At 49.3% G+C, this 23,505-nt stretch overlaps 7 protein-coding genes across 7 annotated transcripts; 4 read left to right on the forward strand and 3 right to left on the reverse strand.

Moving 5' to 3' along the window:
* Window positions 1-712: 712 nt before the first annotated feature.
* FIBRA_04883 (uncharacterized protein) lies at window positions 713-2,379 on the forward strand (the record flags this gene model as incomplete). Its single annotated transcript, XM_012326668.1, has 11 exons — window positions 713-766; window positions 820-1,051; window positions 1,109-1,151; window positions 1,204-1,256; window positions 1,305-1,381; window positions 1,439-1,546; window positions 1,597-1,681; window positions 1,747-1,918; window positions 1,974-2,036; window positions 2,098-2,210; window positions 2,267-2,379. 11 exons carry the CDS (start codon window positions 713-715, stop codon window positions 2,377-2,379), a joined length of 1,113 nt encoding a protein of 370 aa, XP_012182058.1.
* Window positions 2,380-2,830: 451 nt separating this feature from the next.
* On the reverse strand, window positions 2,831-6,408 carry FIBRA_04884 (uncharacterized protein; the record flags this gene model as incomplete). Its single annotated transcript, XM_012326669.1, has 18 exons — window positions 2,831-3,386; window positions 3,445-3,483; window positions 3,536-3,692; window positions 3,745-3,798; window positions 3,854-3,887; window positions 3,958-4,119; window positions 4,168-4,294; window positions 4,357-4,418; window positions 4,478-4,551; window positions 4,604-4,669; window positions 4,723-4,868; window positions 4,917-5,149; window positions 5,202-5,379; window positions 5,428-5,537; window positions 5,604-5,758; window positions 5,817-5,925; window positions 5,975-6,160; window positions 6,214-6,408. 18 exons carry the CDS (start codon window positions 6,406-6,408, stop codon window positions 2,831-2,833), a joined length of 2,643 nt encoding a protein of 880 aa, XP_012182059.1.
* Window positions 6,409-8,489: 2,081 nt separating this feature from the next.
* FIBRA_04885 (uncharacterized protein) lies at window positions 8,490-9,644 on the forward strand (the record flags this gene model as incomplete). Its single annotated transcript, XM_012326670.1, has 4 exons — window positions 8,490-8,618; window positions 8,675-9,139; window positions 9,197-9,442; window positions 9,495-9,644. 4 exons carry the CDS (start codon window positions 8,490-8,492, stop codon window positions 9,642-9,644), a joined length of 990 nt encoding a protein of 329 aa, XP_012182060.1.
* Window positions 9,645-10,503: 859 nt separating this feature from the next.
* Window positions 10,504-11,069, reverse strand: FIBRA_04886 (uncharacterized protein; the record flags this gene model as incomplete). Its single annotated transcript, XM_012326671.1, has 2 exons — window positions 10,504-10,778; window positions 10,841-11,069. 2 exons carry the CDS (start codon window positions 11,067-11,069, stop codon window positions 10,504-10,506), a joined length of 504 nt encoding a protein of 167 aa, XP_012182061.1.
* Window positions 11,070-11,886: 817 nt separating this feature from the next.
* FIBRA_04887 (uncharacterized protein) lies at window positions 11,887-12,859 on the reverse strand (the record flags this gene model as incomplete). The annotated part of the gene is made up of 5 exons (XM_012326672.1): window positions 11,887-11,902; window positions 11,961-12,248; window positions 12,309-12,574; window positions 12,628-12,645; window positions 12,710-12,859. 5 exons carry the CDS (start codon window positions 12,857-12,859, stop codon window positions 11,887-11,889), a joined length of 738 nt encoding a protein of 245 aa, XP_012182062.1.
* Window positions 12,860-15,197: 2,338 nt separating this feature from the next.
* On the forward strand, window positions 15,198-16,742 carry FIBRA_04888 (uncharacterized protein; the record flags this gene model as incomplete). Its single annotated transcript, XM_012326673.1, has 2 exons — window positions 15,198-15,506; window positions 15,570-16,742. The coding sequence occupies 2 exons, from the start codon at window positions 15,198-15,200 to the stop codon at window positions 16,740-16,742; spliced, it is 1,482 nt and encodes a 493-aa protein (XP_012182063.1).
* A 1,961-nt stretch (window positions 16,743-18,703) lies between these two features.
* Window positions 18,704-22,096, forward strand: FIBRA_04889 (uncharacterized protein; the record flags this gene model as incomplete). Its single annotated transcript, XM_012326674.1, has 16 exons — window positions 18,704-18,733; window positions 18,786-18,968; window positions 19,393-19,505; window positions 19,554-19,731; window positions 19,781-20,007; window positions 20,056-20,201; window positions 20,257-20,322; window positions 20,379-20,452; window positions 20,511-20,572; window positions 20,642-20,768; window positions 20,824-20,985; window positions 21,040-21,091; window positions 21,145-21,195; window positions 21,247-21,403; window positions 21,461-21,499; window positions 21,550-22,096. 16 exons carry the CDS (start codon window positions 18,704-18,706, stop codon window positions 22,094-22,096), a joined length of 2,214 nt encoding a protein of 737 aa, XP_012182064.1.
* Window positions 22,097-23,505: the final 1,409 nt, after the last annotated feature.

Raw genomic sequence — 23,505 nt, forward strand, 5'->3', positions numbered from 1 at the left:
GTTCCTGCTCGTTCTGATCTCGTGCACTTAAAATTTCAGTGAAGCTTGGTTTAGTATTTGGCATCAATCCATGAATGCACAACAGTCACGGTGATGCTTACTGTAACCTGAAGGTACTATATCTCATCGTGTGTGCCAGTGGTATGTACACAACTAACACCTTCAGTCGGTACTAAGAACAGCTTCCCAGCGAAACCCAATACGTTAACTCCGCCACTAGTCATTGGCCCGTAGTTCTTCACATCTCGAGATTGTAAGATGCTAGCTTAAACAACTAGACTTCGTGTCGGAGGAAGCCCCGGTGGCCATCGTCTATCCTGCTGACATATACTTATCATAACTACGTCTGAGGCTATCAATGACAAGAGCGAGTCAGCAACCCCTGAGTCTTCATAACGAAAATAGCCGATGGGGTGCCCATTAGACTGGATTGCGAGCTCGGCACATGAGCCACACTTCATGATAGACTGCAGCGAGATTGCGACTTCGAAAGTATTGCTTCCGCTCTGGGTCTAGGAAGGCGATTGCATCATTCACCTTGAAGATGAGGTGAGAGCAGCTGACCATCTGCGTTATCAAGTCGAATTTGACTTTGTAAGTAGTGGGTAGCCACTCCTCTCTATTTAACGGCTGGAATAGTTGGACTGACGATCAGCCTGACAGCTAACATTCTCCATCAAAGCTATCTTTCCGAAGTCTCCAGGCTATCATTATGCCAGTCCCAACACCTGAACTCGGTTCATTCAACTTTGTCCCTGAGACAAAGGTAAGTATTCATGTTGGTTCCATAACAAGACGGCTCATGATATCTGTCTGTAGGAGAATCTTGACTGGGCGGACCTCGTCACTCTCGACTTCAGTCTCCTCAGTACAGAAGAGGGCAAACAGCAGCTTGCTAAGACATTGGTCAAGGCCGTGCGCGAAGATGGCTTCTTCTATGTGAAGAACTTTAATATCTCGCAAGAACGTGTCAACCGTCAGTTTTTACTTGGCAAACAGTTCTATGAGACTCCCCTTGAGGAGAAGTTGAAGTACGTACCGGAGGGCTTAGGTATGCTGCATGTTCAGCCACTGATCCAGTGCATTTGAGCTAAATATTACGGTACAGATAACGGCGCATTCAATGGATACATCCCGGCTGGACGCAGAATGTATAACTCATTGTTTACTTCTTGTTCGTTTTGATATTAAATTGCATTGTAGCCTCGAGCCCACTTCCGGCATCCGGGATCGGGTTGAAATGTATAACATTCCCAGTGAGCTGAGAAGTCTCTTGAATCTGATAATAACTAATTGACGTCCAGAATTCAACGGCGATTTCAAGCATACCCATCCTACCATCATTCAAGAACATATTCAAGAGGCTGAGGAATTCGCTAACGTCAGCCGTCAGATCATTTCTTCTTGGATAAAAGTCCCTTAACCATGTCTTTGACAGTCCCTGAATACTGAGGTTCTAGAGCCTCTTCACTCACTGCTCGCCATTGCACTTGAGCTTCCTGAAGATTACTTCCACAAACTTCACGTATACTCGCAAAAGAGTGAGGTGAGAAAATGCGAATGCACCAGTGTACGGAAATTCATAGGATTTGGCAGGATCATCTCCGGTACATGAAATATACTAAGTACACCCCCGAGGAGAATCTCAAACTTGGCAGGATTTGGGGTCGTGGACACACCGGTGTGTAGAATCTCACCATTTACATGCTATCGAATATTCATTGACGACGCGTGTCGCTTTTATAGACTTGGGCTCATTCACCCTTCTCTTCCGCCAACCGGTAGCTGCATTGCAAATTAAGAATCACACGACGGGAGAGTGGAAATGGGTCAAGCCTCAGGATGGCACTCTCACTGTAAATACCTGCGATGCACTATCGCTTTTGACGGGTGGATACGTCAAAAGCACGATACACAGGTGTGTCGTATGGACTTCCATAATCAGATGCGAGAGCTGACTTGCGAATTCTTAGGGTCGCTGCGCCCCCGAAGGATCAGGAACACGTCGATCGGCTTGGACTGCTCTACTTCCAACGGTACATGCTCCATGTTTTTCTTTGTGATGGAATGGCTGTTGACGATAATTTGTTGCAATAGCCCTAACAACCACGTCCGACTCTCCACGGTTCAGGACTCGCCTGTCCTCCAGCGTGAGGGTTTCACTCAGAATGACTTCGAGAGAAGTGGAAACCCGGTCCCTACCATGGAGGGTGCGCATACTTTATGTCCCAAATGGTTCGAACCTAATGCTAACCTCGTGTGACAGAGTGGACCTTCGCTAAGCAGAAGTGGCAGCGCACCAAGAATATTGTACGAGATGATCCTCAGTATGAGACAGCCCAGATCTTGCCAGGATGGAGGGAGAAAGTATATGCATGAATCATGCGAGTATGACAAAGATGAAAATCAAACTGTATCAGTAGCAGAAGAATCTGGGTCAAAACCTGTACTGAACAAGTAGAATTATGCCAGTACAGCACTGAACAATGCGTGTATAGTCGCGCGTCAAGACATCTTGAATGCTTGACCTCGGCTTGAGATCAACTAGCGTTGCTGATAAGAGTTGAACAGATAAAAAATGGATATAGGATCTCGGCATGCGGACTGTGTAGGTGTTCAGTCTTCATGAGTATGAGTCCGAATCGTTTTACTATGCACGCCCTCATCACGAAAGTCTCGAGGAAACAATTATAAATAATATATCAAGGGATACTGTCTTAGAAGAAAGGACATAAATCTACGTTCAAGGACGAGATCTATTGACGAGAACAGCGATTATTGTAAGATTCCACCTGCCTGAATGAAAACCCCCCAGGGAAAATAAATGGAACTATTCAGTGTATTCTGGCGGCGCCGCTATCTGCTCCATAACCCTCCGCAAATTCTGCATCTCGGAATGCATCTCCTGGCGCAACCTAGTGAATTCGGGAGGAGACGAAGGTGTTCTGTTTATCTCGGCCGGGGCCGAAAAGACAGACTCTTGGTTCTCTTGGTTGATAGTTGAAGATGGGTCCCGACTGACGCTGGGTATTGTTAGATCGGAGGGGGTTGCAACAGACACTGGAGCCTGGAGATGTCTGCGCGATTTTTGTGGCATAAAAGAAGCGAAATTTTGCGTGGGCTGAGTACTTTGTTCACCACAATTCGAGACGTAAGCAACGACACCATCGGGTGGGGACTTGTGTGTCTGATGCCGACGTCTCCAGACGAAGAATGTCACGACGATAACGGCGGCGAAAGCTGCAACCCCACCTACAACTCCGCCAACAATAGCCCCCACAGGCACCTTCGACGTGCTTTCCTGCTCAGAAGAAAATCCGGTGGAACTCGCAGATGATGTTGAAGATGACGTGGATGAAGGGAACTTGATGGTCTGATTAGAGAGTCTACTCAGGACGCAAGTCAATTCCTTCTGGCTAATGAAACTCAACTATACTGACTTACTCTAGGGCCAATGGTGCAAATGCTCCGCCTTGAGCAGGGCTACACAACCATTCTCTTAAACAAGACACTCGGACGACTCGGTCTGTCTTACCTCGCAAAGCCTTGTGTCGCATTTCCAGTGCTTGCTGCGTACATCGCTGGGAATATTCCGGGAGACGAATTGGATGAAGCGTGCGCCCAGACCAACGACAAAAGACCATTGCGCACTGTTGGGTTTGAGGCAGTCGCAGCAGTAAACGATATCCAAGCTGTGACTTTCGTAAGAAATAATGTAGTATGATAACCCACATCACTGCGTACCATCATTAGCCTCGCCATTTGCATCACTATCATACTCTAAGCTTATACTACCATCTGTACAGAAGGGAGTTGAAGTGAAAGAAATCGTCGCCAGTGTTCTCTCACTTACCCGCCGATGACAGAAGCGTTTGGTAGTACTGAGTCTAGAGTGAATACAGCTATGGCCCATGTTAATCTAGCGAGAGCTAAACTGGGCACTAGATTTTGACTCACCGAAGCGCTTACGAGATTTGTCTGGAGCAGGCGATCAGCATATAGATTATACATCAACGCCCACGAATCCTCGTCTCCGAAGTCAAATAGCAGGTGTTGAGTGTTGGAGCCAGAGGAAACGACACCAGACTGCCATGACTTGACGAATGTTGCAGCAGCTGACTATGGCACCCATCAGCTTGCATAAATGAAGCTAGGCATAAGACATACTGCAAGGAGAGAATAGTCGCTCATGTTTCCAATTGCTTTACTCATTTCAGCCATCGCTTGAATTCCAATGATCCCCTTGATGGCTAAGTTCGTCATATTTGCCATGCGCTGATCGTCTGCATCAACCCTGGAAAACGCGCGCGATCCGCATAAGAAAGCAATGTAATATTGTTATAAACATGAGCATACTGGCTGGTCGGGGCCTGAAAATATTTTATGAGGTAGTTTGCCCAGTTTTTCAAGAGGTCGTACTGGTGCATAAATCATAAGCAGGAGAGAAATTTCGAAATGCAATGGACTTGCTACATACATGCTGACTGATCAAGTACCCATCTCCTGTGAGTCGTGCATGTGCGAGAGTCATAATCAACATATTTCCGCTTTCTGCACCGTACATCAGCGCAACGTCATATGGAATGGCTTCAAAAGAGCTTACGCTCGACGCCTTGTGAGCTTTCCGTTACACTGGCTTGTTCACCAGATGCAATGGGATAAGACGTTCCTGGGCTCGATCATCAGCTACCACAATGAATTTACGAACACGCCAATAGTCACCAAGATCTGATACTGCATACGGTAGCGCAGTTCTCGGCGAGTTTTGATACTCGAGAAGCGGGGCTAGTAGAGGCTTTCCAAACGATGCGTTTAAATACAGAAATGCCGGAAATGACGCATACAAAATTTCTACAGGATTCACCCGCCTGAACAAGGGCTTGAGCATGCAGCCACAGAGTAGAGTGCAGACTCACTGGTCGATTCCCATATTCCTCATGAATATCATCACATCTGACATATTCCAGCTCCCGTCCGTCCCGTTGCCAACAGCAACAGCAATATCAATAGCCCCGAAGACTTGACGGGTCGCCAAAGATATGATTTGACTATATTTTGTTGAAATGGAAGACGCATCCTGCGATAGCTGATTATCGAAACTGCCGGATCTCGTCAGCGCATCGCCAAAATCGGATAGGAAATCCACGATCTCAGGATAGATCAGTCCCCACTTTGCGAAAGCATAGTGAAATGAAACTCACGAGATCAACAACATCGGAATACTGTGTCCGGAAGTATAAACTTCTGAGCTGTGTCACGCCCGTCGCTGTGGTGTATTTTATTGAAGGATCTCGAACGTATCCAATCGCAAACACCACGGGTGACGCGGTCTCCTGAATATCGCCAAGGTCGATAGCCAAGGCAAATGTTGGCCAGTTGCTGCTGTACGTCAGCGACCCTCGAGATATGTAAAATGTTATGACACACTCTGATATCGGTCGAAAGTCAGGATCCCGGGACATGTTCAGGCTACCGTTCTCCTCAAACTCGTCGCGTAGCGACATCCATCCGCCCGATTGATAGCTGACTTCAGGGCCCTATGAACGAACAATCAGAAAGATCATAGAATGTAGGATATGAAAATGCCTATCCATAATACGCACCTGATTCGTTGAAAAATATACTACACCATCATCAGTCTGTCCATTGACTTCCGTGTATGGAGTTGGGGTCTCAACCTGGATTTGATGAAATATGACTTCGTCTGTCTCTGTCGTACTCCACGTGATGACTTCACTTCGATTTCCAGAGGCCCATTCTGATCAGTCAATGAATGAATGTGGCTGTGGCTAACAGTTTTGAGCCAACAAGCTTACCTGCAGTAATATCAGAATAAAATTGTGTTACATGGGCTTTGCCATCATTTGAACTCGCATTGACGGCAACGTAAGAGAACGGTATTGATTGTCGGACCCAATCCGAGGGCTAAGAATCCCTCTGAAAAGAGCATTGGGGTACGGGCCCAGTGACGCACCTCAATTGGTGACAGGAAGGTGACCGTGACATCCATCGGACCTGCCTGGACGTTGAAAATAGTGCGTGTGGGTGTAACCTCAAAGCTCGTAAGGTTGGCGGTTGTGGAAGCGTATGTAGCAGCCCCGAGCCATCGATACGTCGTGCCATCTACTCTGATGTGACCTACCCATCCAAGATTATTGGTCTAGAAAGTATGAGCTCGGATTCATTGAACGACTCGATACAAAGGTTACTTACACCGGTGGGCCAAGTTTGAGGATATGTGCTGAGCACGGCAGCACCAGCGTTGGTATATTGCCACGCGCTGAGGTACGGTGATCGTACAGCCACAGGAAGGGCGGCGGGCCAAAACGATTGCGGAGACGATAAGATATACGGAGGAAATAGAATGAGAGAAGTCAAAGCAAAGAGAGACAATCGACCACAAAACATGATCTCACGGAAGGGGTGAAACAGAATTCAGAGCGGAAAGGCGGAGGAAGAGGCTCGACGCTGAGTATAGCCCCAAACTAGCGACAGATAAATGGATTGAAGCAATGTAGCCTAAAGGGGAAGACACAACTTGCTAAAATGTGATCTGTTCTGCAGAGGCAGTGGGCCCATCTGACCGTGCAACATGCCTGCTTTTGGAGTCCATGACTGAGCAATCCAAATATTTGGGGTTAGATTAGCCGGCACTATTTAAAATGAGGCGAAAGGACGTGAACTGATCATCAATTGTTCCGATTGGGTTCCCCTTCTATAAACGAAGATGGCCTGTACAAACTTGGAATGCATCATGGGCGACGAACTCGGAGTTTCCGTATCTTGGGCGACCGAGATCAACGTAGGAACCGAGCCCTTCTGAATTTAAGGACACAGTGACCAACGCAGAAATTGAGTTCAGAGCTTCGGAATATCAGGACATCAAGACTGGCGTAAGGACCGAGATCTACATCAAATTATAATTCGCATTTCGAGGTAAAATCCTAGACGTACTGACCCACTCGTAGCCAATACACCTGGGATTGAGGCAGGAAACGAAGGTGGCCAGTCTCGTTCAAGAAGGCATAATACAACTAGGATTTCTTTCGCAATACCCCCAGTACGTCTTTCAACGGAGAATTATATAATAGTGTGCACATTGAATGGACAGATCCCACCTGAAGAGACTTTTAGTGATCGCTTACATGGACGCCGTTCTTGTTCTAAACGAGTCATACTTCGACGTGCCATCGAAGCACCGCAGGAGAGATCGTGTGCCACATGCGTGATACTTGATTCCTCAGCGCAATACACGCAAGAAGAATACGAGATCGTTTGAAATGAAGGCGGCTCCTCTCGGAATACTACCACTGACACCAGTGCCCCCGCAAAGCTACGGGAAGAGAAAATTCAAAGGACTAGAAAAGTACTTATTCTGAAGAGAGGTAACCCACCGCAGCGGATCAACCCGTGGACTCAATTTTGCAAGTTAACCACAGGGTCGTGGTCGCATTCGCCGCGAGCCGTGCAGCTATATCGAATGACAAAGTTTTACAGCTTCACGAAATCAAGCACCTGCAGGTCAGACAACAGCTCGATCACAGCGCAGACGGTTCAGGCCCTTGTACTAGATCATCAAAAACAAGAAAAGGCGGTGCTTGCGACACAGCGCATGCTTCGCGTACGATACCATCTTGCCTCTTAGCAACAGCTGCCTCTGTTCTTCATAAATCCTTGCTGTTCATATCCGCGGAGGGCGACCTTTCAAACTGATTATACGGCAACTGCGGATCCTTAAAAAATACTAGAAAGACTTTCCCACGCCCGCCCATTTCTTCATCCTTGTAATAAAGCTTGGTAGGCCGTGCTAATGATTCTTCGATGCATCTAGGCAAGATTGCGAAACTTGGCACCACGAGTGGCATCTATCAGATTACGGGAATGGAAGGTGTTAATCAGAGCATACAAACGTGAAATGAGGCCTCACACAGAGCTGAGACGGCGTTATACGAGTGCTTGAGTAATATGCAAATATCGTTGAGGTTCGCGTGATCAGAACGCCTACTCAACCTCGCGGCGTTTTAAAGCTTATGTTGCTTGCAACTTGTCCAGAAGTTCGAACAGCGACGGGATCCCGAGAGTCTCCCCGAGCCACACGAAAACAGAAAGAACGCTCAACTGTTTCTGAAAAGTAGACAGAAAGCTCACCTGTGAAGGGTCGCCACTCGTACTGTGCTTGAATTCGACCCAATCGAATGCCAATACAGCGTGACAGAATCAGACTGCGACAGCCACCCCTGGCCACCCTTGTGTGTGGTAGTGCTTGTTTGTCCTTGCTGGCTAAAAGCCTTGAAATCAAACAAGATCAAACGAACGGGTGGCACGAAGCCTCCCAGGTCTTGAGCTGGTCTTTATCCACGTCTGCCATATCGTGCAACCCACCCATCATTGGTTTGCTATTCCTGGTGCTTATACCCTTGCTGCTCCGCTGTGCTCAAAGTGCTCTTCACTGCTCGAATCACCTGTTTATTCAAACATTGTGCGCTAGTATGGAAGCCCCGACTCTCGAGGAAGACGTAAAGCAATTCGATTCTGTGACGGCGCAGAATGACGAAGATTCGCAACCCGATCCGGACGAGACTCTTCTGACTGACTTAGAAATAGGGAGAGCTTGGCTGGTGAAGGCAAGCTCTCGCCACCCGTGCCACTGAGCACGTTCAGACCGCCTTCACAGATCCCCCGATTCCTCATGGAACGATGGTCTAGTATTGATGCGGAGGGCGTACATCTTGCATCAATTCGGGTATACCACAACGCCAAGTCTTCCACAGGCAGAAAGCCCCGCATCGTCCTGACTCTCCCGCCAAATTCGGACAGCCCTGATAGTGAGGGAGACCAGTACGAGCTCGACATTGTCAATGATTCGGTGGATAATCAGTTGGTCATTGCTGAGCGGGAGAAGCACCCTGGTACAACAAGCCGCGCTCGTCAGACGTTCCTGACTGGACGTGTCAAACATGAATGCAACTTGCGGCCAGTGTTTACGGACCGGTACAGGCAGCGACTCAAGCAGCGTGCTGTTGCTGCCAACACGCCCAAGAAGCAAATTATGTGGATCGAAGAAGCGGGTGTGGGAGGACGTGGAAACATTAATATGCTCACGAGTGGCGTCACCAATGCGGTGCCATTCTCGTTTGGCGTGAGTCATCTATCTCCGCCTTTGAGGTGACATGTACCGAGTACTAATCGTCCTTAGAAACCAAAACCGAAACCCGCCAAAGGGCAATTCGAACGAATGGCGCGTATGCCCCGAGACCAGCTCTTGGACGGCCTGTTCCGCGCCTTTCAAGAACGAGAACACTGGTCGATCAAGGTTCTTCGCGAGCGCACACAGCAGCCCGAGGCCTATCTCAAGGAAGTACTCTCGGAAATTGCGTTCCTGCACCGCAGCGGAGAGCATAATGGCACATGGGAGCTCCTTCAAAATTTCAAAGGCGATGGGGTAAGTTGAGAATTTATGTTCACTTCATGGTCTTGATCATACGCGGTTCAAGATTAAGGCAGAGAATGTGCCCGGACCCAGTTTTGCTCCCAGTGCCAGTGGGGTGCAGGATGGGATTAAGGCGGAAGATGCCCCAGTGGAGGATGACGACGACAATGACGATGACGACGAAGATGAAGATGACATGGAGGAGGTATCATGAGCACACATCAGTTAAGCGGATATTGCATGCTGCACTTATGACCATCTTGTATCTATAGCACATTATTATAGCATCATAATCATGAGTAACCCTTTGTGGGAGCCGCGTATAACATCACTGTCTCTGGTGTAAGTGAGCAGTCATGAATAACATCTAGCGACCAAAACATTCTGAAAAGAAATAAAGACTACGGCTACGGATGCACTTGTCTTCCAGGAACTCACAGAAAGTTACTGGGCCACACATAGATATCCGAGCAGTACGTCCAAAACAATACTTAATATAATACGCACTCGGATGTCTATAAAGGCTGTCAATAGCTGGACGCGCAGGTAACCCTCGCAGAAAAGTTATTACTCCTAAGCGTGTCAGCGATGGGGTAAATGGACTGGAATGACACGCGGACTAGTCGTCACAGTGTACCCGCCGCCGTCGTCCCTACTCCCACCAGGCCACACTTCAAAGGGACAATGGCGAAAGGAGTGTTCGACTTCTGGAGAGCGGGCACATAACTATTGCACGGACCGCATCCTTGGGCTCAGCCCTTGTAAGTGCGGATTTAAGCTGAGTTTTACCGCATCCGGAGATGGCGTAGCTCTAGCAGCTGGATCTCAGCTATTGGATGGGATGCCAGTGCCGTGGTCGAGCGACTCGTTGAGAGAACGAGTGGGGTAGCATGAAAAAGTTGCACAAAATCTGTACAGGTTTACAGAGCTAGTGGATGCGACTCGAGAAATGTCTAACCTGTATTATGACAAATGTAGGGTATACAAATTCCATGGCGGACCTTCGGACATGGAAGGCACTATATGAGGTTTCCATACGTAAATGATACAGAGGCGAAGTGGTCGCACGCACTTCAGTTCCTTGCGGGCAATTTCCCCTTCTTCCCCCCTGACTGTCGTTCGTACATGTTCGCATCGTCGGAGCTGTCTTCCAGCTCAGCGACAGTCACTCCACCGTCGCCGCTTCGCAAAGGCTGACCGTCGCTGTCGCCGTCAGACGCATGGTGATGTGCGCGCCGATGGCCGAGATGACCACGGCTACACGAAGCATCCGAGTCCGAGTCCGAGTCGTCCGACTCTTCGTCTGATGATTCATCAAACTTTTTGGGTTTATGGTATATACAACAGACTGCAATAAGAGTGAACTATGAAACCCCTCAACACCTTGGAGTGGAGCAATCTGCGACGCACTTTTGGACGACTTCTTCCCGGCCCCTTCATTGTCGATCACATCGTCTCTCCACACAACTCGTGGGCGATTCCGAACGGCACCACGAAGGCGTAGTCTTCCAACAGACTCGCCACTAGCGTCTGGCGCAGCATCGCCTTCTCCTGGCTGACTGTCGCGCAGTGTAATGGTGCGGGAGCCATCCGAAGGGGCAGATGTCGACGGTCGTTGGCGAGTTGCTACGTACGCCATTTTTCAGATTGTGAGCTCAACAAGGTGAGAGTACGAGTGTAGGAGCGATATCGATGGGGGTGGAGGTGGTGGCCGTAAGGTAAAAACGTTAGAACCGGAGCGTTGTACAGTGAAGCCTAGAGAACACTTTAGCGCGCGCTCCGCGGGGAAATGGGGTTACGTAATCCGCTTGATCCGCCAGTCACGACGATTGAAGCTAGTACTGGCGTTTATTGCCCCGCTCAAGGCCCAACAGTGACGTTCGCTCCACACGCTCAAACCTACAGTCTTTGCAGGGATATCGCGATGCTTGAGAATATTTACAGGTTCGAGACATCAAACCTGTATGTTTGGATACCTAAGGAGCCCGAAGATGCTGTGAACACTGTGATGGTCGTTTTTCTTGCCTCATACAGCTTGAGAGGTCGTCGGACAACAAATGACAGTCAGCGACTCGGAGTTTGGGGCGGCATGTAAATACAGTCGAAAGCCTGGCGGGAGAGCCTACTAGTTGTCCTACACAGATTTTTCGATATCTGAAAACCACGCGACATCAAGAGTGTTATATCTTATAGTACACGACTATCCAATTGCTAAACCTGTAATGCGTAATGATACAATGTGGGAAGAAGCTGTGTATAACTTAGGGGTGCAAGAACGAAAATCCGCGGAAAGCGATGGCAGGGTATCAAGATACACAGCGAGAGCAACAATGACTCCGAGCAAGACGGACGAGAAGTGATCTAGGGAGATACAAGTGTTCGAAAAGGCGCGAAAATCGGCGATCGACGCCGGGTGGCGAAAGAGGAAGAGCGAACGGAAGGAGTGCATGGGATGTTTATCCGTACACGATTCTGAAAAGGACGTTATGTCAGGAAGTGAATCAAAATTCGAAAGTTTGGGATGTCTCACCCTCTTGATGTAGTTGATATCGGCTTGAAATCTGTCCGGCCGGACTCGACAAAGTGACGGAGGACATCCGTCCAATCGTCCCGGGAGTCCCAGGAGATCTTGTTTGGTGCATCAACCTCAACCGGCATCACCTGGCTGACATCGCCGCACTGTACGAGGATAACCGCGGTGCCGATCCCGCCGCTGCGGCGACACCGTTCCTCGCGACGTGCGATGTCCTGACCGACGAGTGGGTCGTTATCGGTAATATATGTTCGGGGGACGATGTGCGTGCCCTTGATGGTGAATCTACGCGGACGCAATGGTGAGTGAATGATCCACAAGGGGACTTGGACGAAGGGAGCTCACCGGCGGAGAGCATCTGGCCCGGAAGGACGGTATGATAGCTCGATAAGCAGGGCGTTCTGGCGAATATTTGAAGGGATGCGCTTCAGCTGAAGCGCTTGGAATCCCGCCCACCCGAGCAGAGTGGAGTGTCCGGAGACGAATTTTCGGAGGTTCTTGACGAGGTTCTCGTCTAGTGCGCCTTGCTGGGTCACAGCAGCTTTGGACGCGGCAGTGTGTTGGCAAATCGCCTTATGTGATGGCCAATGACTCCTTTGACACTCCTGTGACTACAGCGCAAGTCAGTTACCATGTAGGGCATGGATGAATGAGGTAGACTTACGCAGTATTGGGTAACCATCTGCAGTGATCGATGCAAGTCTAGTCAGTCGCCGATAAGCAAGTTAAGTCCGAGAACAACTTACGCATCCACCGCAAAGACGGAAGCGACCAGTAGTCGGCTGCTCTACTGCACCACATTGGTCGCACAATCTGTAACCCCTTTGTTTCTGGGGAGCATGAGTAGGAGGAGAGAAGTAGTTTGCAGCAGCGGGCTGAACGTATGCGGTGGCCATTGCGTTGTAGCTGGAGGTGTGTATAGATCACTGGCGGGTGTTGCTGTTCGAGTCATTTTGGCAAAGTTTTTATATTGCAGGGACCTCATACGTGCGTCCATGTCTGCCATATGCGTGCGGGCTTGGTATGAGGCAGCGAGGTTCAGCTAATTGTGAAAGTGGTGGAAGTCGGACCACCCACTTTCCTTTTTGGGTCGTCGAGATTGGCGATAACCGTCTTGTGCTTTTTGTTTTCGCCACCCACGCGCCAAATCAAAAGTCCTGGCTATTGTCTTGCTCCCATTCGCGAAGCTCACGTTTCGCCTCCTGCCTCCGCAATACAAAAGACCTATCGACCGCACCATACGTATGGGGTGTACGAAACAAAAAGCTCAGTGGCTCACTTTTGTCTCGCAATCTGCATTTCACCTCCAGTTGCTTCTCTGTCCATCATTCCACAATATCCGAGTCAGAGCCGGATGTAATGCAGTCTTGGAGTGTTTGGGGCCGGAGAAATTTGCGTAAGTGGTATCCATCGTGAGTTTGAGTGGGGAATGGAAGCCTAGTCATGTATGCGTGCTGTGCATCCAGAAGATTTAGTCGGATTCACTGATGTCGACCAATAGCGAGTTCAATACCAAAGCGTACCCACCCAAACATAACCTAAACAGGGTGAGTAACAATCCTACTGCTTTTGTATTCTGGACTGTTGGATTCGGAAGGAAGAGAGTATAGCGCCTAGTCTCACTGATCGTTTGCGAACAGATACCATTGACAGACTGAATTGTGGAAGCCGACGGCATACTCGCACTTGATCCTCGACACAGATCTCGAGTAACTCTCAAGATTTTCACTACGGAAGGTTGTCTGGGTTCGCAAGCCTCGATCGTCAGATCGCACTATCGCCCTGCAGTATCGGTGCAACTCTTCCATCCCCTCCCGAACTCGTCTGAAACTTTTGAAGGTTCTCCAATCGCATTCTATTCTAGACTCCATACCGACACTAGAAAATACTTCTATCTTTTCACTTTTTGAGAATCTCTGTCGTCCCCTATTCGGCTCCTCGTCAAATCTCGGTAGCCGCCAAAGCCTTTGTGCTCGACTCAGTCATCTTTAAGACAATAGGAATTGCCTTCGTCTTCTTTCAATCTTTCAATACCTTCGTATTTTGTGATCTTCTTGCAGATAGCATCTGACTGTGGGCATGCCTCCGGGGAGACAATTGACTTCCATAGTTCGTACTTCATCAGAACATTTTCAAGGGTGACGACCAACGCATCTCTATTGGCCGTTGATTATCAGACCGTACGAGTCACTTTCTCGAAACATCTATCACGTTTCACGTACTTTGTGCTGTTGTGCGTGTGCTATCGCCTGGACGGTACATCTGAGCTGTGAGGGTTAGCTCAAACTCGACCAGCACCCACACCCACGATGAGTTGGCCCGATCACTAATTTTACACATTGAATTCACTCGTCTCTTCGGCAGCCCGCTTTGAATCCGTATCCCATGAGCTGTGTCCATACATCACCTGTCCATCGCAACAAATCCCTCCGGGTCGGTGGATAATATTGCAGCCGGGATGCTATGGAGGAAATTGGGCATGCTCTTCGCCATCGTTGATGCCACTCTTGAAAGAAATGATGGAATGGTAGGCAGAAGAGGTTCCGAAACCTGCTGTAGAATGCGATGTCCATGTCTCGTCCTACATGGTAAGTAATATCGCAGTTTTATAGTTGTGTAGGCCTTTAGTTCGTCAGCCCCAGGGTATTTCAACTTTCGGCACACCCTGGCATTGGATCTGCTTATATACTATGAGTAATAATTTTCGGACGTATATCGTTCGACATGTATGTCGACACGTCGCGCTAGCTGGGCACCTTTCCAGTGTTTTATCAGTATGCAGGTGGCCCCAGGCTGTTGGGAACTGACAACTTGGTGACACCTCTCCATTTTACAGTCAGTGCCGTCCCCATGTGCGATGGGAGATTGCTGACACTGCAAATGTATACAGCGGTTCTGTGGTGCCTTAACCCTTGGTGTATCTTAGGTTAGTAATACATAGTATGCTTACAAGTTACAGTGACAATTCAGTGACATTGTAGCCCGGGTCGAAGTCACGTTCTTGCCTCATGCTCGGGCAAATGACGCCACTGGGATCTAGACGAATCGGCAGCGCCGATCGCATCGGGCATTCACAGTGTTGACTCAGCGTCTCTCTCACCCGAAAATACTCGGCACGGCGAGTTAACCGACGCCCTCTACGCTAGCCCCTCCGACAAAACCCCAATCCACTAGCAGTCGTCTCACAAATACCTCTAATCGGAACGACGACCTTTGCCTTCGCGTCCATTCGCCATGGATTTCCTTGCTCTGATGACTCACTTACCTCCCAACCATTTTCTTGCTCTCCCTCGTCCCGACCATGGTTTGGCTGTGGTGGGCACGCCAGACACTTCGACCTTGGCCGCACACGATTTCGATGTCGACACGCGTACCGGGTTTATGCCTCCGCAACCACCTCTGACGCGGCTTCCGAAAGAATGGGAGTCATGGGAGGCTCTTTTGGACCATGCCCTGTCGTCCAGGCTTCAGCTTGGCGACAAGCAGGGAGTATCGGATCACGACAAAACTCTGTCGGAGGGGTGGAGGAAGAGAGTCCGAGAGGTGCGTCTCGAAAGCCATCTGTAGCGATCGCCGTAGAGCCGTGACTCACACCTTCCTATTCAGCTTCCGGTACTCCCCATGGCGGGCCTAAAGCGCTCGGAGTTGCTTCTGCGAAGAGCGCACCATGTTCTCGCGTGGATCATGCACTTCTATGTGCACAGCATCCCTTCATCTGTTCCTGACATCCGCATCCCGCCACCCGTCTCCGTCCCACTGCTGCAAGTCTCTGACCAGCTGCAGCTGCCCCCGGTTCTTACATACTCGGACGACGTGCTGTACAATTGGGCGTACAAGGAGCCACCGGCACCGTCGTTTCCCATACGCCCGCCTGCGCTGGACAACCTGCGCTGCAACACGCTCTTCACCGGTACCCGCGACGAAGAGGAGTTCTACCTCGCTTCGGCCCGGATCGAGCTGCGCGGCGTCGAGGCGCTGAGCCTGATGCGTGCAATGATGGACGAGGCGTTCTTGGGCGACGCGACAGCAATTCTGCGCATTACAACGTACCTGCGCGGCCTCGCCCGCGTAATCGACGAGTTGACGACAATTCTGGCCGCGGTCCGCGACGGTTGCGACCCGCAGGTGTTCTACAACGAGATCCGCCCGTGGTTCCGCGGCGCCGACTCGGAGCCCTCACGCAAATGGGTGTTCGAGGGACTTGAGTTTTACCCAGAGCTACAGGAGCCGACGGAGTTGTCGGGCCCCAGCGCAGGCCAGAGCTCGCTTATCCACTCATTGGACATTTTTCTTGGCGTCGACCAGTATTCGCACACGAATTTCCTTGCGAAAAATGTACCAGCAGCTCCACCAGTGGCTACAGCAGATGGGACCGCATTCGAGTCGTCCACTGCAGCACCCACTACAACGTTTAGCTCTGTCCCGGGGGTGGTGGGGATCCCGTTCTTGACGCGGATGCAGTCGTACATGCCGCGGCATCACCGTGCATTTCTGCGGCATCTCTCGGCTACTCCGCGACCTCTACGCGTGCTGGTGGAGTCTGCAGGGGATGCTGCGTTGTTGGAGGCATATAACACGGCTGTGTCTGCTCTCAAGGTGTTTCGTGATGCCCACGTGCGCATTGTAGCGTTGTACATTCTTGGACCTTCGAAGCGTGCGGGCGGGGCAAATAAAGGGCCTGCAAAGGGTACTGGTGGTACGGATGCATTTAAATTTGTGCAGGGAGTGCGAGATCAGACTGCTGGTGCACTCCTTCGCGTTCCCGCGTCAGATGTGTAGATAGAGTTTAGTCTGTAAGTCTGTGTCATATGAGATTCTGGGCACCATAGAGTTTGAGTTTGTAGAAGTGGGAGGAGCATGTGGCGCCCATGTATGAATACTTGCTCTGCAGTAGATTGTGTCGGCGTCATTAGAGGCTGTCACAATTGTGCTATCTCCTGCTCGTACTAAATAGAGCTCATCTGGATCGTGAACGCAAGGTTTCGTCTTTTCCATATGCAAATGTTGACATGGGCGAACTCTTGGAAGGAGGCTGTCCCGCTGGGAAAAGCCGGTCAGACGACGATCACATGAGTCATTCCGGAACTGGCAACAAGTCCGGTCGTGACATACTGTGCATAGACATCTCTGTGATACCATCATACGACAATCATCTCGGCGCGAGGAAGTCTGAAGACAGAAATCGTTGAAGGTCAATATTTTAATAGTAGGAGGCTGTCCACTACTCAGATGAGCCTTATATTCGCGGAACATGCGCTTACTTCGAGACTTCAAGACTTTTTACATCAATTGATTACCTAGGGTAAAGCCGTGTTTCTTCAACGCGCCAAGACTGGGAATGTTGTTACACTCAAGTCAGATCTACTCGTGAACAGATAGGCTGCCAAGTTCGGATACCCAAGGGATCTCCTTATCGACTGGGAGTTGTAATATCAGAATGGACTCGATCAGACACATCCCAGATAGCATTCTTGGTCAATTTTCCCTTTGATCGCCGCTCGCGCTTTAATTCTGTTGCCAGGGAATCAGAAGTCGAGAGTCGTTGTGACGCTATCGAATTCGAATGAATTACATGATGTGGAAGGTCTCATGTGGGTTTTGAAGTGGTTCTCCCTCAAACGCACCACCATATTGTGTATCAATCTTAGTTTTGGTCTGTTTGCTAGAGCGAGAGTGAGCATGACGAAATGGAATGTGGAGGATCATCTAGGTGGCCCTTTCCGTTAAAAGCTCCCTTCGTATCATCGTTACCATTGTACCAGGCCCACAGCACGACGGTCGGCGTGCATCAGTTTTGGTTTGATCATTGGGATGCTTCTGGAAATCTGTTCCAATGGTGTATTTCTCCGTTCACAAGCAGTCTACAAATGGTTTCGCAGACCCGGCTCTCCGTACTCTGGCGACCGGAAGGGGCAAGTCTTGAGCTAGGTTCGCCGACTATTTGTAGGATGTTGAATCATTTGATGAGCGCACAGGTGGCAAGGACCTGGTCAATCACCTTATTGCATGTAAGTGCCATATTCGGTCACTCATTTGCTCTGTAAGCTCACACATGTCATATGCAATGAAGACCAGTGTCCCGAGCAATTGAGGAATGTGATATAACTGATTCAAGTGAAGCGTGGCAACATCGAACACCAAGATGCTGTCCATGATCATGATGTCCGACATCTCATACTCGGTTCCCTCATTTACTGGCTGCCTCAGCGGTCGTCTATCTCATGTTTTCAACGAAGCTGCGCCTTTTTGTCGTGCGGCACGACGCGTAAAGTTGGCGATAATCATACAAGATCATACCACCTGTGGCGTGAAGGTGCACATCGCTATATGCCGTGTCTCTGCATCAGAAAGATGTCTATGGGCCAATGAGAGCCTGAGAGCTCTGTAACAGGTATAGCACGTTCTAAGATTGCTCAGGATATCAACAGAGAGAAATAGAAGTGAGCTGAGAAAGTTCTAATCCACCCATCTGTCAATTATAAAAGTTCGCCAGGGGCTATGCGTGCAATCTGGTTATCACTTTGTCGACGGACTAGTTTCCTGTCTCCATCTTTCCAACTTCATTCATTCCGTGTTCGATGCTCTGTCTGCTAACTTGCCTGCTTGCCTGCATTTTTTTACATCCCGTTCCTTCCTATGGTTCATCGACTCCGCAAAATTTCTGGCCCGCTGCACTCCCTGTAGCCGTTCGTTCTCCGTACCTCAGCGGATGGCAATTCAGTAATGCTGGCGTCAATATAATGAGTCAATTTCCCCAGTTCTGGCCTACTGTATGCATATGTTACGCCCTGATAAGACCGACCACTGACTCGTGTCTCCTAGGATTACAACCTTGGATGGACGGGTTACATCCGAGTAGATGGCACAAATTACAAGTGGCTCGGAGGCGCTGCGAATTGTGTACAAGCCAATCTCACCAGCTTCACGATCACGCCCACGCAAACCATCTATAATGTCCAAGCAGGACCCATGGATGTGACTGTCGTTTTTCTTTCTCCCATTGAGGTATGTTTTGTCATTGTCGTGTCTTCCAGTACCCAACTGGCCACTACAAAGCCCTCTGACTGGGTCCAACAATCGATTCCCTTCTCTTATGTCGCGGTCAACGCAAGCGCAAACGACGGGAAGACACATGACGTTCAGGTGTATTCTGACGTTACCGCAGGTCAGCCTTTTATTCAATGAGTGTCTGTAGCTATACTTATTACAATAATCAGAATGGGTATCTGGAAACCGTAGTCAGGTCGTTAGGTGGAGCACAACGACTACTGATCAAATTGTGTTCCATCAAGTGGAGGTTGAAGACCCCTCTCCATTTGTTGAGTACAATGACCAACCTAATGATGGAATTCTGTATTATGCAACAAACATGGCGAGTCTATGATCACGTTGGGATACTGTTGATTGTACTCTTACTGGGTCTGAACAGGGCCCTGGGGTAACTTTCCAGGCAAGCGATGACAATACAGTGCGCGGTGGATTTCAGACGCAAGGCAGTTTGAACAGCCAACAAGAAGACACCGACTATCGAGCAATTTCAGAGTAGGTCGACACCCTACTCTACTGGACGAAAATACTGATTCCCGGCAGTAATTGGCCGACCTTTGCGATGGCCGTCGACCTTGGAAACATACAGACAATCTCCTCACCCCTGGTATGGACGGTCGGTTATGTCCGCGATCCTTCCATCAAATATACGACAGCTGCGGGGATCACGCAGCTTCGATACCTGTTTTTCAGAACGAAATATTCAGCAACTGTTGATTTGGTGAGCTGTTGTCCATTATACAAGGACCGGATTGGTTATGAGTTCCTAGATCGTGGACTTTCTATCCGATTATAGCGATGCGCTGGCGCGTTCCGAAAGCTTCGACAGTCAACTGATTCAAAACGCATCTTCGATTTCTACAGAGTACAGCCAAGTCGTGGCTTTATCCACCAGACAGGTTTTTGGAGCGATTGACATTACAGTCTCTAACGGGACAGATGGTAGTTTGAATGCGTCCGATGTGATGATATTCATGAGGAATATGGGTATCAATCAGTGGGTCAGAAGTCTACTGTGCGAACCACTGCTTACACTTGCATCCAGGCGAGTGAACCCTGTGGAAATCCTTTATGCGTCATTTCCCGCGTTTCTGTACATCAACGCGTCGTTTGGGAAGCCATTACTAGCGCCTCTGCTGGAATATCAAGGTTCACCGAAGACCGCATTGCCGTATGCTATGTCGGACCTCGGTAAGAATTTGAATGCTCCTTTTAGGGTACTAAATTGGCTCATGGTTGAATGAAGGGACCTCCTATCCAATTGCATCTGGAGAACAAGCTAGTGACACGGAAAGTTCACAAGGGGTTGAACGTACGCTTTGTTCGGACATACTTAAGAGCAAGAATGGGTATTGATCTAGGGCGCAGAGTGCGGCAATATGTTAATCATGACTCTTGCACATGCGCGATTTACTGGAGATGGATCCTTGGTAAGCCAACACGTATGTGACAGTTTATTGTGTGTTCCTTTTTTCTTGCTGCTAATATGTCAGAAATTAGTACGACCTCTTAAGAAGTTGGGCAACGTACCTAGTTGAAAATTCAGAGACACCAACCAACCAGTACGTCCCGAATGTGTATCATGAACATCATCCGCTGCTCACGTCGCGGGCCATGTTCATTGTCCTTAGGGTCGACGCAGACAGTCAGAGCGCGGCAAACATGACTAATTTAGCCATTAAGGGCATCATCGGCATCCAAGCGATGGCTGAAATGAGCGAGGCAATCGGGAACGCGAGCGATTTTCGATTGTTTTCGGTGAGTCGTCAAATCTACATGGTTTTTCATCGTGTCAAGTTGATAACTTCAATAGTCAGCGGCCGCGACATATATCAACGCATGGCAGTCCCTGGCAGTGTCTTCTAGATCAGGCAGCCAGCATATAAAGTTCACTTATCAAGACACGAGCTCATGGACATTGGCTTACAATCTATATGCTGACCGTTTGCTCGAGACGAACCTGATTAACCAGTCGGTAAGTCGCAAGTCTTTGAATGATATATACTTAAACAGCTTCTTTCGCCACTAGCTCTATTCACTCCAGACCCAATATTATCAGACCATGCTAGAGTCCATTCCTGGTGTGCAAATAACCATCGTGGACTTTCCGCATGCTAAGCTTGATTATTGGTAGAGAATTCTAGTCTAGAGTACGATAGTAATGCGAATGGTGAAGCCAATGACGGTATGAAGTGATGTGTGCCAAATCCCATGCTATATCTGACGAAGTTCACAGCGTGGCTATCATTCACTGCTGCTACTGCGACAGACGCAACTACCCGTAACAGTTTCTTGTCACTCGTCTGGAACCACGCGTCATCCAATCTAACTGCTGAAGTCTTCCCTACAACATATGGAGCAGGGACGGGAAACGCAACCCAGGGTTTTGCGAGGTGAGCTTAGCAAGGTCGGTAGATGGCTGGCTCACATTGATATGGGTGACTATGTAGCCCTGCGCAGGGCGCAATTTTTGCACCATTAACATTGGAGTGAGCCATACGATCATTGAATATTGGTTTGCACTCATTATGATTCTCAGTCTCTCTAGTCAGACCATCACATTTCCGCCACCTTCGAGTATCGAAGATTCCAATGAAGGGGGATCAAAAAACTCCATCGGGGCTATTGTTGGTGGCGTCGTCGGTGGTGTTGTAGGCTTCATAGCTGTGGTTCTCGCTGGATTCTTCGTTTGGCGACGCTCGCAACAGTCCCGTCGGCTGCTCGAGAAAGATGCTTGCCTTGAATCGTCGCACGCTCGACCCTTCCAATATGAAGCCCCGCTTGGCGTCTCTGGTGAAGATCTGCCTGAGCACGTTCAGCTGTTTGCTCCGCTTACATCGCAAAAATTACGCGGACACCTGCAAGTTCAGGCGCTCGCATTACCGATATCCTCTGGCCAGACCGTACCTAGCACAAGCCAGGAGCCGCCTTCTATTTCCACACAGGAAACACATTCCCCGAGTGCAATCAACTCGAGCAGAGAGGCAACGTCTCCCGCATCCGACATGTCCGGATTGCGCGCTGAAATGGAGAACTTGCGGAGAGCAGTCGAACAGATAGCAGCACCTCCAGAATATGTAGGATAGCTCTGTTGGACTATGGAGTATCTGGTTATGGGTTATACGATTTTCGAACGTTGAACTTTTACAGTTGCACTGTTTTGTTCAGGATTCTTTGGTATTCAGCTCTTGTACAATCCCCATCTCAGACCATGTTGCACTAGATCTGATTTTTGCTTTTACTTTGTGAGCCTATATTACTGTGATGTAGGGCCAGCGCAAGTAGTACTTATCGCACGGGGCAAAACACGAAGGCTTCAAGACATTGTTCAGTGGTAAACAATTTGACTAGCCTCATCCAGATGTTCGCTCGGGTCATGTCGGAGATATCCTCAACAAGAATATGACGGCCATCTATAATCACTATGTTCAACAACATGACACCACATGTTTCGCTGCTCATATACTTTGCGATAGTTGGTAGGGGGGATTAGAACGAGAAGGAAGCTGCGTTCTTCCTGTTTCCAAACAGATAGACGACAGCTTGTGAGATGAACAGCCCCACGACAATACCAACGACGACAGCAACCATCTCATACCCCGTATCAATGCCGCTTCCCGTGGCATTGATACCTCCGGCTTGTGAGAGACCAGACTGAAGAGCACCATTAGTTGCTGATCAAATGATTGACGGATAGGGCAGCTTACCGGAACAAGGAAGAGTACGCCGGGAACCATGACTGTGAATGCTGTCCCGCCAAACCGTCTCGAGTACGTGTTTCCAAGCACTCCGATAGCGCATGCTCCAATAGCAGAAACGATGTCCGAATGATTGAAAATGAAGAGGTTCGCCACTTTGTTCGCGGTGTAGCCGACGCAAGAGATAAAGATCATCACAATGAGATCTATCGTCCAGAACGGCTGCTGGTTCGCAAGAGAGCATGCGAGCGCGAACATCGGGACGATGAAGAACTGCGACCACCATGGGAACGGCTGCAGGTACCACGGGAAGTGAGGTGGGCGGTAGCACCCGTTTACCACATACTCGGGCGTCGTGAAAGTAGAGTTCGTGAACGTGATCGGACCCGCGAGTGTGTGAGAGTGGTTAGTGACATCGGAGACGAAGGTGCCGGTGATAGTGACCACGCTCGCCTCGCGAGCAGCCCAGGTCGTAAGTGCGGTCGTCCCACTAGGATCGAACAGAAGGAACAAGTCCGAGCCGATCTGCAGACCGAAAGCCTGCGACAGAGACGTGAGGTGAAGAAAGCGGACAAAATTAGGCGTAACGTACGATGAAAAGTGTAATGATCAAAGCGTAGACCAAGTTGACACTACCGCAGACGAGATTCTTGGTACCAAGCTCTAAGGCACTGCACACTAGAGGACGTGTCAGGACAGATACGCACACAACCCGTATCAACCAGATACGCACAAACAAGGAACCCTGGCAGGATACCGACGATAGCCGATGACGATATGGCGGGGGGGGGGGGGAG

This window comes from Fibroporia radiculosa, assembly GCF_000313525.1.
Source record: "Fibroporia radiculosa TFFH 294 genomic supercontigs, scaffold3610, whole genome shotgun sequence".
Classification (NCBI taxonomy): Eukaryota; Fungi; Basidiomycota; class Agaricomycetes; order Polyporales; family Fibroporiaceae; genus Fibroporia; species Fibroporia radiculosa.